Source organism: Choristoneura fumiferana, chromosome 4 (genome assembly GCF_025370935.1).
Source record: "Choristoneura fumiferana chromosome 4, NRCan_CFum_1, whole genome shotgun sequence".
Taxonomy (NCBI): domain Eukaryota; kingdom Metazoa; phylum Arthropoda; class Insecta; order Lepidoptera; family Tortricidae; genus Choristoneura; species Choristoneura fumiferana.
The window spans coordinates 242,655-254,515 of NC_133475.1; the positions used below are offsets into that span (position 1 = coordinate 242,655).

General features: G+C 41.7%; 1 protein-coding gene across 4 annotated transcripts; it reads right to left on the reverse strand.

The window, feature by feature from the left end:
* On the reverse strand, positions 1–10,265 carry zfh1 (Zn finger homeodomain 1). Of its 4 annotated transcripts, none has more exons than XM_074086458.1 (4): positions 10,128–10,265; positions 3,782–3,972; positions 1,573–3,616; positions 1–1,418 (listed from the first exon to the last, which is right to left on the reverse strand). In XM_074086458.1, exons 1-4 carry the CDS (start codon positions 10,213–10,215, stop codon positions 1,225–1,227), a joined length of 2,517 nt encoding a protein of 838 aa, XP_073942559.1. In that variant the 5' UTR covers positions 10,216–10,265; the 3' UTR covers positions 1–1,224. The 4 variants fall into 4 exon arrangements, with proteins under 4 accessions (XP_073942559.1, XP_073942557.1, XP_073942556.1 ...); XM_074086456.1 differs by lacking the exon at positions 10,128–10,265 and adding an exon at positions 9,439–9,587; XM_074086455.1 differs by lacking the exon at positions 10,128–10,265 and adding an exon at positions 9,112–9,379 and having other exon boundaries at positions 3,800–3,972.
* Between the last annotated feature and the right edge of the window lie 1,596 nt (positions 10,266–11,861).

The following is an 11,861-nucleotide window of genomic DNA, read 5'->3' on the forward strand; positions in this document are numbered from 1 at the left end:
TTTCGTTTAACAACTAGGTTATTTACCATCGAGAGGACTAATTTTATCGCAGTATCCCATTATAATAAATAAGTCCATGAAATTTAAATGTAAAATTCGTGAATCGGCTGTTGTTTTAGATAATAATCGTTGTCGTGTCTTATTGAAGTTTAAGATTTATAAGGTAGAGTTTAATTATATATTATATTTAACCCTATTGCGTTTAATAATCGAAATTGTTTATTATTGTCACCTCATTCATTGTGTCAGGCTGCAGCGAGGGCCGCAGCGATGCAGAACTATGTTAAGTGCAAGCGATCGTATGTACAGATAACTCTTACAATATTTACAACACAAAATATTTACATGTTACGCACTAAACTTTGGACTAATCGAAAGAGTTTTTTAAACACAGCAGAGATCCCATAGGAGTATTATGGAATGCTTAAGACTTATGTAAGATTGAATCTATCTAACGTATTACGAGAACCTTAACTATTGTTTATAAAATTCATTTCCGTAACAAAGGTTAGGCTTGTGGCCCTTAATAAGATGTCCGAACCGTTCTGACCGTGCTCTGCTAGTAGCGGCCCGGTAGCGGCGACGAGGGGCGGCCGCCGCCGCGTCAACGCGTAGGTACTCCGTTGTACGTATATTGTTCAATTTATACATGGTAGTGCTCTAGTGGTACAAGTTCATCAAGGAATATCAATATTTGTAACTCTAGAATATTGTCATCACAATGGCCGGCGCACGCCGCGCGCGTCGCGATCGTACAAATAAAATTTAAACAAACATCTAGCCTTATTACATATTCATATATGACAATAATATAAAAATAATAAAACAACATTAAATTTATCATCGAGTATTATGCTACAGGTACCGGCCCTTTGGTATTTGGCACATAAAACTATGGCTATAATTTTTAAATACATAAAAATGTTAACACGATAAAACTTTGGCTTCAGCATGGCACATTCCTTTGGTATCATTTGGCACTATACAATATACTTAAATAGGGAATCCGTGTTACACTCTACCGTATAAAAATATGACGTTGAGCAATATTAATTAACTTCGAAACGAAAATACCGGTCGACGAATACTTTAAGTGTCATGAGTATTATGCAGTAGAATGTCCGTCCAACACTAAACTGAGGTAAACGTTTAAGTAAGCAGCATCGTGGATGACGGCGCGCCGCAGTCGGCGCTGGAGCTGGAGGGGCGAGAAGGCTCGCGAGCTCAGTCTCGGTAAGGCTTGCAGATTGCGAAGCGGTGGTTCATGTGCTGGCTGTAGGAGCCGGAGTGGGAGAACTTCTTCAAGCACTTGCAGCACTGGAAGGGCTTCTCGCCCGTGTGCAGCCGCTTGTGCTCCGTCAGGTGGTGCTTGTGCTTGAACGCCTTCGGACACTCCACGCACTTGTAGGGCCGCTGGCCTGTGGTGAAGAACAAAGACGAGCTCAATTATGATGCTTGTTTGCATCTGCATGAGAATGCACTACAGGTATATACATATTATTTTACAGAGAACGGGGATACAGACTCTAAATCGGTTATCAAAATTTACCTCCAAAAAAAAACATTGCTCACCTGAATGTTCGTACTTGTGCCGCGCGAGAGAGCTCTGCTTGACGAAAGTCTTGTCGCACTGGTCGCACACGAACTGGCCCTCGCCTTCTTTGAACTCAACGCCCTGCTTCAGCTTATTTTTTTTAAGTACTGGCCCTTCGTCGTCGTAGTCATGGGGCGCGAGCATATCTTCTCCCCAGGAGGCTCGTTCATACGACGGACTCAGCCCCGGCCGCCCGTCAGGCAGGTGGAGGTTGAGGATCGGCGATCGCGTGTGAGCCATGTCATTGTATTGTAACAGCTTGTCCATAGGTATTGAAGGGTTGAGCTTTTGAGTCAAAGGTCGCTTCTGGCCGTTCATGGTTTCCCCCGGCGACGGCGACAGGCGGAAGTCGGTAAAAGAGGATGAAGAGCAATTGGAATGTGGGTACGCGTTCAAGTAGTTGTTGCGGTGGGGCGTCGTGCTGCGCGAGGACTTCTGGCTCAGGTTGACCGCTTCCTCGGAGTCGGAATGTGTGACGGAAATGCTGCAGGGCGGCGACGGCGCCGGGCTCGACGTCACCGATGCGCTCGATTTTTTAGTCGACAAGTCCAGGGGCTGGTCGGATACCGCCACTGTTTGTGTCATTCTTCGTACTCTAGCCCGGTTATTTTGGAACCAAACTTGCACTACTCTGTTATCGAGACCGATTTGCTGAGCGATTTTTTTGAACTCTTCTCGGTTTGGTCGAGGGTTGATGGCATAGTGTTCTTTCAGCACTACTTGCTGCTCGTCGGTTAAAGCGGTTCGAACCCTAATTTTCCTGTCCCCGTCGTGCCCAGAACTCTTATCATCTCGATCTTCTCTACTAAAATCTTCGTCTTCACTCGCACTCACTCCGCTTTGTATGGAAGCGCGCATTTCCGCTTCTAGTCTATTTAGCGCTACCGTCTCTGCCACTTGAGCTGCCAAGCCTTCGTGTTTTCTAAATATATTACCACAAAGTACTTTCTCATGATCCAGCAATTCACTTTTGTTTCTGAATACGGCATTACATTTTAGACACTTGTGTATCTCGTCGGGATCGTCTTTGATGACGACGTGCGGAGTCGGCGGCGACTCTATGCTCGGGCAAATGCTGCCGGACATAGGAGACATCTTATCCATATTGGCTCTAAAGAAGTGTTTCTGTACTGAAGCGCTAACAGATTCTAATATCGTGTTAAAGTTGGATTGGTTATTGTCGGCATCAGGGCCATTATTATTTAAGGGGACGGAATCGAAGTTACGAGTTGGTGACGATAAATCACGTTGCCGCTCCTCTCGTTCTTTTTTAATAGATACTGCCTCTTCATCTTCTATGTCCATCACTAGTTCGGCGCTTCCCTCAGAGCGTTTATCATCCTCTTCGGTTACTTCTTCGATCATGTCCTCAGGATCTGCTGGTGCAGGGCTCTGCTTTGGACTCATAGGATTTTCAATTTTCCTTTGGTGGTACTGCGACGAAGCGATTTGCTCAAATAACTGGCTGAGTGAAGTCGGGAAACTATAGGGAGCAATGCCGTTCGCCGGACTCATCGGCATTCCAGGAGGCATGTAAAATGGCATTCTCCCTAGCGGAGAGCGATGGAAACTGTTCTCTTGCGACATGTTGGCGAAAAATGCCGCCTCATTATACTTAGGGAGAATAGGCAGGAAGGAGTTTCCGTTCGCTCCGATATTGTTATTGAGCTGGCTGGCGACCATGGCGTTGGCGCGCTTCCGCGACGGACTGCGGTCGGGGTTGAGCGCGGGGTTGTTGGGCTTGATGCGGCCCATTTTGAGGTTCATAACGAGACATTTCTTGGAGGTCATGTGAGAGGAATAGGAGCCCGAGTGTGAAAACTTCTTCCCGCAGTTAGCGCACTCGAAGGGTTTCTCGCCGGAGTGTATTCGAAGGTGCTCCTTGAGATGGTGCTTGAACTTGAAAGCTTTGTCGCAATCGTTGCATTTGAACTTGCGCAGCAGCGCGCTCTCGTCGTGGCTGATCATGTGACGCTGCAGCCGGTACACATTCGCGAAGCTTTTGTGGCAGATCTTGCACGACTGTTGACAAAATACTTAAGTTACAATACGGTCCACGAAATGCTACATTGCGGGATGAATCGGGAATATTTAATTTATTTGTTTGATGTAAAACGGTCGGGTTGTTATAAAAAGCTGCGTTGGTATTGAAAGGCAGTATAGGTATACAATGAGCAGGGCACTAACATATTTGACGTTATCCACCTGAGTGTTGGGCGAGTGCAGCGTCTCGTGGCGCTCGAGCTGGTCGCGCGTGGGGTAGGCGCCGCGGCACTGGCTGCAGGAGAAGGGGCCGCCGGGGCCCAGCGGCGAGCCGCCGCGGTCCTCCTCCTCCTCCGGCGGCTTGCCCTCTGACCCTCCCCCCGCCAGGGGGCGGACTGCAACAACACACAAAACACGTTTAATAAAAGTCAGAAGCCGATCGCTCTGTTTGAGTTCTCGCTAACGACCCGTACAGTATGTGCGAAGCGATAATGCGACGTTATTGACGCAATGTTTGCAGTTTAATTACACTAATTACCGCAGTAAAACGAGCGCCGGCCCGCGACCCGCGATCCCCGTCCCCGTGTAGCACGCATAAAAGCCCAATTGGTAACGAAACAATCGCAACGCGTCGCCGATTAAAATTATCACGGACACCTTTACGGCGCGCGTTATAAAAACAAACATGGCGGCAACATTTCAATTTGGAGTTGGTTATTTCGGTAATACGGCCCATTTTCCCGCGTAATAACGTTTTTAAAAGCGCCGCTGGCGGGCGCGCGTCGTAAATCAAATATAATAAAGAGCAAAACAGCGCTCGGACGTAATAATTAGCGCGCGTCGCGTCGCCCGCGCCGCTGCACGCCGCCGCTGCACGTAATCCGCTATCGGACACCGGTATTGAATTTTAGAAAATACGGCCTCGTAAACCGAACATTCCCCTTACGGGAGAGGTGATAGTGAATACCTAAATAAACCGCCGCCGGTGTTGCGCGTAAATAATAGTTTGCGATGTCTACCAGCTGTATTCGCCTGGCTTATTGAATGAACAAAACTATATTGCAGTAGGTAGAAATCGACTCTCTTAAGTTGTAATAGTAACATACTCGTAAAGTGAAATATGTTGTAATACTGCTGTCTATTTCAACTAAGGCAGTAAATTATTTTCCGTGTTGAAGTCTATTGCTGCTCTCTCGTTTCAAAAGATACTAATACAATATACCTACAATTACTCTTTATTGAACACTAAAATATAGTAAACAGTATTTGAATTCCTACATCTTTATAATACCAGTGTTTTTATAAAACACAGGCATATTAAGGTGTAGGTATTTTTAGTAATTTTATTTTTAGTTCAAGTTGTTTTTGTTGATGTAAATAAGTATCGCCATCCAATCTAAATAAGCATAATAAATTTCATTCCGACCACTGGCAAATGATGAAATTTGAATTTCAAGATTGATCTAAAGCTATACTGACAAACAAACAAACATTGCGAGTAAGATTGTAAAACATAAGTACTAATATTTAAGTTTTTTTTATCTAGAGAGTGAATTGTACCTGCTTACTTTACCCGTTATCTTCAATGTTGTTAAAAAGACGAATAACAATAATGATTTACATCCTAACTTACAGTTGCGCGGAGATGGCGGGCGACGTAGCGTTCTGTTATTGCTAGTTGCGCGCTACTCGCCAACAGATGGCGCTGGCAGTACCGTTCTAGTTAAACGTTTGGAATAAAATCAAATTCAACTGTATTTTGAGTAATCACTTGAAGAATTTAATATCTCACTGTATTATAAATCTTTATTTTAAGTCTCTTAGTGCAAATTTATAAATTTGGTATTAATTTATTGTACGTTAGATTTTTTACTGATGAAAGTTATTTAAGGTGTGTTGGCTGTTTGAATGATTTCTTATGTTTTAGCTTTGCTTTACTGGTGTAAATGAATGAATATGCTCGTATTTATACGACCATAAACCACTTTTAAGTAACTTAGAATCAAATTCAGGCACTATATTTTTTACTATGTAACTTAACAATTTTTGAAGATTAGGTAAACTATTACGAAGCGGTCAGTTAGGTTATAAGTAGGTAGGTAGGTAAATAAAGCGATCAGATGGATAAAAGCAAACTATTAATTCAGCTATCGTTGATACTCTAAATGTCTTGTCGTTACTTGCAATAAACAACATTTAAATACATAATAATAAAAACGTCAACATGTAGGTAGAGCGGATAACACCTACACAGAGTAATCTGCGCACGGGCAGGGTGCGTCCGTTAACCGCTGATAAAAAACCTACACACGCACACACGCTCGCTCTGCTTCCTATTGTGCTGTTAAAGTAAATAACAATTATCACACTCACACACACGCTGTACAGATAAGTCGATTGTTGATCGCACACTAGCGCGGGTGGTGATTGGTCGCACCTGTGCTCGGGGTGCGGGGAGCGGGGTAGGTGAAGAAAAAACTCCGCCTGCCAGACACCATGTTGTAACGTCTCGCTCAGAATCATAATTGCGCGTTGAGAGAACTGTGTATCGGATTGTTTAGACGCGGGCTATTTGTTCAATTGTATTGCGGCCGGCTACTTCAGTTTTATGATCTACCTCTTTGATTCTTTTAAACTTCGCTTCTTGCCGTAAGGATGTTCTTATTAACAACGTTTATCCCTCTTCGTAACTGTTACTACAAAATAAAGCATTTCAATGAAAACTCGTCATAATTCAAAAATTACTCCATTACTGCGTCTATTTAAGTTACCAAATGAAGTGTTAATATAAGTTGTAATCCGTATCTACAGCAATTGTAACTTGCGCCATAGGTACTAGTAGAGATTGAAGTGGCTACCTAGGTAGGAATTAATGCCGATGAATTCGCAGTAATACAAAGAATACTTGACTAAGTAAAGCCAGATAGAAGCACCATCAGCTGCTTCTAGTTATTGGCTACCTAATAATTCAAATAATAATAATAATTCACATTCATCAAGGCTCATAACTACTATTTGTTACGGGATGTAGATCGTGATTACCTTTAATACAAAACATGTAATGGGAACTCTGCCACAGGCAGATCTTTTGGACGGGGTGTTCTTTTTATAATTTTTATTTTTATAGTAACATATAGATATATTTAGTTACGGTTTCTTAGGTAAGTTTTCTTTGTCTTCTTATTATTATTATTTTATTTTATTTAATCTCTATTTAATAATAAATTCTTTAATTACAAAAAAAAATATGTTTTATGTTATACTTTTTTTATGATTCTGTGAAAATGGTAAATTAAAATTCTTATAACCCCATGTATATTTAGAATGGGCTAAAAAAAACGTAATTTAATTAATTATTCGTGAATCATTACAAAGTAAAACCATGTATTTACTTAAAAAAATTAATGACATCCTTTAAGTAGTGTAAGTAATTAAACAATTTGGCATCTCTCTCTTGTACTTGAGCACTGCACTGGCGCACGTTACTATTATTAAAATCCCGGAATTAACTAATTTCCAAGTGCTTTTATTTCACATAAAATTAAGAAGTATGTGTTTGCCTATACTGGGCTCCCGGTTGTCTCAGGCTGTTATAGGCAAAGTGCCTAGAGATGTATTAAAATTGTACACTCATATGATATTTCTTACAAATTATATACAGAAAACCACCAAAACATGAGCCGCAGTGGTGAAAAATTATACGCTAAATCATTTTTAATGCTCTCAATTAATGTTTTTAAAAATTACCTACAACTATAACTTTTACTACAGCGCCTATATGAAAATCAGTGAGTTACTATTACAACAGAGAACAAAATGTAGGTAGAGCTTTTAAAGAGAACCCTCCTTCGGGCAGCCGGGTAAAAAGGAAACAACACTTCTAATAAACATTAAATAGATACGATTTTTCGACTTCATTCCCTGAATCATCTCTCTCATCCCACCTATCAAAATGTGTTATACAATGGAATGTTGTGTCTGTAATATTAATGATTCATCAACCTATGAGTCACATAACGAGATCACCGGTAACGCCATCGCCACCAAATATACTAATATGTTTGACGACGATTACCGTCAGCACACAGTTTGCCATCTCGTCGGTAATTTATTTACTTTAAAGTCTGTAAACAAGTGATTAGGGGTACCGTATTATTGATTCTCGGTAATATTAATTAACATCTGTCTTAGACGGCATTACATATGATAAGCTGGCTTTCCTTGTGAAATTTGAAAAATTTAGGTATGTACCGTCAGCCAAATATGTGCGGTCTACCACCCTAAAGTTGATAATCGTATGTATGTCATAAACCAATAATGCCAATAGACGTGTCCGTCAACTTGAAAGTTCGACTTTAGGGACATATTCATTTGATAGGAACTTGTTTAAAAATTGATAGACCACTTATTTAGCTGAGTTCATAAACTTGTGAGCAAAAATTTGATCAAAAATATCTGAACACGACTCTATTGTTAACGGCGTAGAAGCGTGTTCAGATATTATTATTGATGCTTATAGAAACGTTTATAGGTAGGCAATCGTGTACCTTAATTTTCATACGTTATTAATTTTGTGCTTCTAATATTCACACACGGTGGCATGCATCACCACACCACTTTATAACAATATATAAAATTAAATGGACGTCTTCAATCTATGCAGACTTCAGAATATTGCAAAACCGAAGCAAGTTTAGCCAGTCTACGAAACAATTAGATAGCGTTTTACGTGGACGATTTAATATTTGGGAAGTATCATAATTCACGTAAATTTATGTCCGAGAGCATGATTGCGGCGCGAGCGCACATCGCTCCGGAAGCGGCCGCTCCACGGAAGAGCGATAAACCGAACTTGCACTAATTTATTCATACGCGTTCCACGAACTTTTCCATCTAAAACGCAACGCACTTGTGCACCGTTCAAACGTATTAGCCGGCCCTATTATTTTATCCACTCCAGACAGGCGGCACTCAAAGAAGAAGAATAAAATAAAAGTAAGAGGGAAAAAGCAAAATGAATTAAAACAACATAATCATTTACGTTTTAAGACGGTGAAAGCGAGCGGGTTCCCCTCGACAAACGAAACTTTCTTTCAAGTCTGTGTGTACCTGTTCCCGATTCTCAAGTGGATGAATTATATCCCGAGGGACTCGAGGGGAGATTACCGAACACGAAGGTTACTTCTAATGAAGACGTGCTCGAGTTTTATTTTTAATGCGGCTGAGGTGATATCGTTCTCACCTGATTCTTTTTCGAGGGGGAAACTTTTGCCGCTGACATTTTTACTTTTCTGTAAATTTGTGCTCGTTCCAAGTTCACTAACTCAATGCAAGTCGTTAGTCATGATTTTATGATTTTTCAGTTGTTAACAGACTTTGATGAAATATGTTGATTTTGGAGACACACCAAATAATTTTCAAGTTGGGGAATCACGAGTGGCACGACAAATAATAACAAGAATAGAATAGTAGTCTTAACAGTGGAATATAAACAGAGAGAAAATGCAAATAAAACAAAAAGAAAGGAAGCTTACTTAAGGCCGCGAGCCGCCTGGCGGAGGTGGTGGAGGTGGGGACCTGCTTACTCCTCATGTCCGCAAGCCAACCGGCCGCCAAGCATTCGTACAAACCGCCAACTCCCATAAGCGAGCTCTGCACTTTCATCGAGCGACACCTCTGTTCTCACTCACTACCCGCGACCACCGACTCTAATATCGCGATACGCACTCCGCGGCGTGGACGATGGCACTGCGTTATCTACGACGTACTACACGGAGATTTCACAGCCTCCGCTGACGTCAGCGGGGATAAGTCCCAGTGAGGTTCCCTGCGGCACCCGGTCGGGTCGGCGCGCTACTCACATCGGCAGGCGCCCCACACGTTGGCCAGGCTCCACAGGCGGTACGAGTAGCTGTCACCATAACACCCGAACATGCTCTCATCGGTTCTCGCGACCATGGCCCGCGCGCGCGGACTGACGTGCGAGCGGCGGCGCGGCGCGCGGCGGAGTGAGCCGGCCCGCCTCTCGCCCCGCCCTGCGCCGCCCGCGCCCCGCGCCCCCCCGCCGCCCCCACCTATACTTAATTAGTAGCGCTGCGCCGTGCGCCGTGGCGACCCATCACCGCAGACTCCCGATAATGATACACCGATCGTATTATAAAATCTTAGCGACACGATATGATGCCCCGACTTTTTTCAGTTACTGCCTCTGCGATTGTTTATTTACATACACGCAGCGCCCCACCTTCCATTGATAGTCTACCTGTCTCTATCTGCCAAACTATCGCATAAAATAAATGACATGCAGACGTGGTTTATTAAATCGTTCTTGTCGCGGATAATTTACTATAATGTTGTAGTGTTAGTGTCTTTTAGTCTTGACATAAATAATACTTGTGGTGACCTCTTTTTAAATACATGTAGAGCTTTTTATCACTCGGTAATTATTTATTGTAACGACTAAATAATTTATAATACAGTTTATGATATCTAGCGCCGACCTTTAATTAATGAAATCTGTATCTGTTTGAATGTAACAGAACATACATACCTCTCGTGTAGTAGCGGTCGCGGCGCGCGCGGGAAGAGTTGCACTTTTGGTTCGGCTTTCGGTCGCTGGATGGCGCTGGCGGTCCCATCGCGGCGCGGTGCTCGCTACTGTAGAGCGGGCGAAAGCTCGAGTGTTTCTGATGTGCTCGTGCCCTATCAAGGTGTTATTTAAACGTTTCTTAAACGTATTTGCGTACTATTTATGTAATAAGGAAATACGTGGTGCTCTTAGTACCGTAATTATACCTAATGCCGTGATATAATAGAGTTTTATCTAAAGTAAATACTTACCTACCTACCTAATTAGTTGTACTTAAGCAAGAAGTACGTATTAAGTAATGTCGTGATAATAATCTTATTTTCCCATTTCAATTGTATTTTAAGAGCAGTACTTTATTTTTTAAAATCGTTTATGCTAATGGTAGTGTACCATTTTGGCTAAATTAGTTATATTGTTTGAAACTTTCGCGATACTCCCTCATAACTAATATTAGATACCTACCCGGGATTGATTTACAACTATCTTGTATATGTACCTATTGTTAAAATTACCTCCACGTTTTGACCACATTACAGCGGCCGTTATCACGAGTAGAGTTAAGTAAAATAGGTACCTACTAGATAATCGTCGTTAAGTGCCAGGTGATATTAGTTGAATTATTTTCTAGTTCACGAGAGAAATCGGCTCCGTTTAAAAAAACGTTTTCAGAAATACGACAGTGATATATTTTATAAGAAAGTACTGCACAATTATCTCACCGCGACTCATTGTAAATTGCAAGACAAAGGCTATCGAGTGGCGGTAAAGTTATACTACCCTCATAAAGTTTACCTCCCAGTAATTCGGATCTCAGAAATCTTAGCGTGCATTATTTAGGGTTCTTTTTTGGCTGGGTTTGAGTTAAGAGTTGTAAATTATGTTGTGTAACCTTTGCAGCACACAATAGCACCTTGCAACACGTGTGGCACACGTGCGCGGACGCAGGCCACACCTCGCGCATTGTCAACGGACGCTTTGTCCCGTTCGGTCTTTATTTTAGACGTTGATATAATGCAGTGTCTCGCTATTTATAATTTATAGGAGTATTCTTTAATTATGGACGGTAACAAATGGCTTGGCTAGGTACGGCCAGATGTTGGTGTTATTTACAGTCTTCGAGGGATCAAGTGGCCAACCTGCTATTGACAATGATTTTGCGTCGGCTTTAAGATGTATTGTTGAGTGTTTTTCATAGACTTCAAAAATTTATGAGATCATTTATTTGATGTTATTTTATTAAATAGAAAATAGAAATAGAAAACGTTTATTCGCATTTCGCAAATTACATAAACACAAAATAAACAAGTACTTATAATATTAATGAAAGTATTGGCGAAATCGCGAAACGGTCTCAGCTCAGCATAGTGCTGGCCATAGAGGCCAAGGCCAAGGCGTATTATATTATTAGATATATGTATTTATTATTAACAATGGATAAAAATAAACTGGAATGACTGGCTTAGAAGGGCTGAAGTTTTGCATGACATAGATGAGAAATAGAGGACTTACATTTAATAAAATTGCCATGTGATAATACTAAAATAGGGCACACGTATGTAAGTAGGTAGGTACTTGAAGTCATGTCATGAGGTAGTTCGATATGATTGTAGTGTCAATTTAATTGGTAATTTTTCGGCGGACGATAGGTTATCGCACTTCAATGGCCACTTGGTGAAAAAATTAAATCACGAGTCG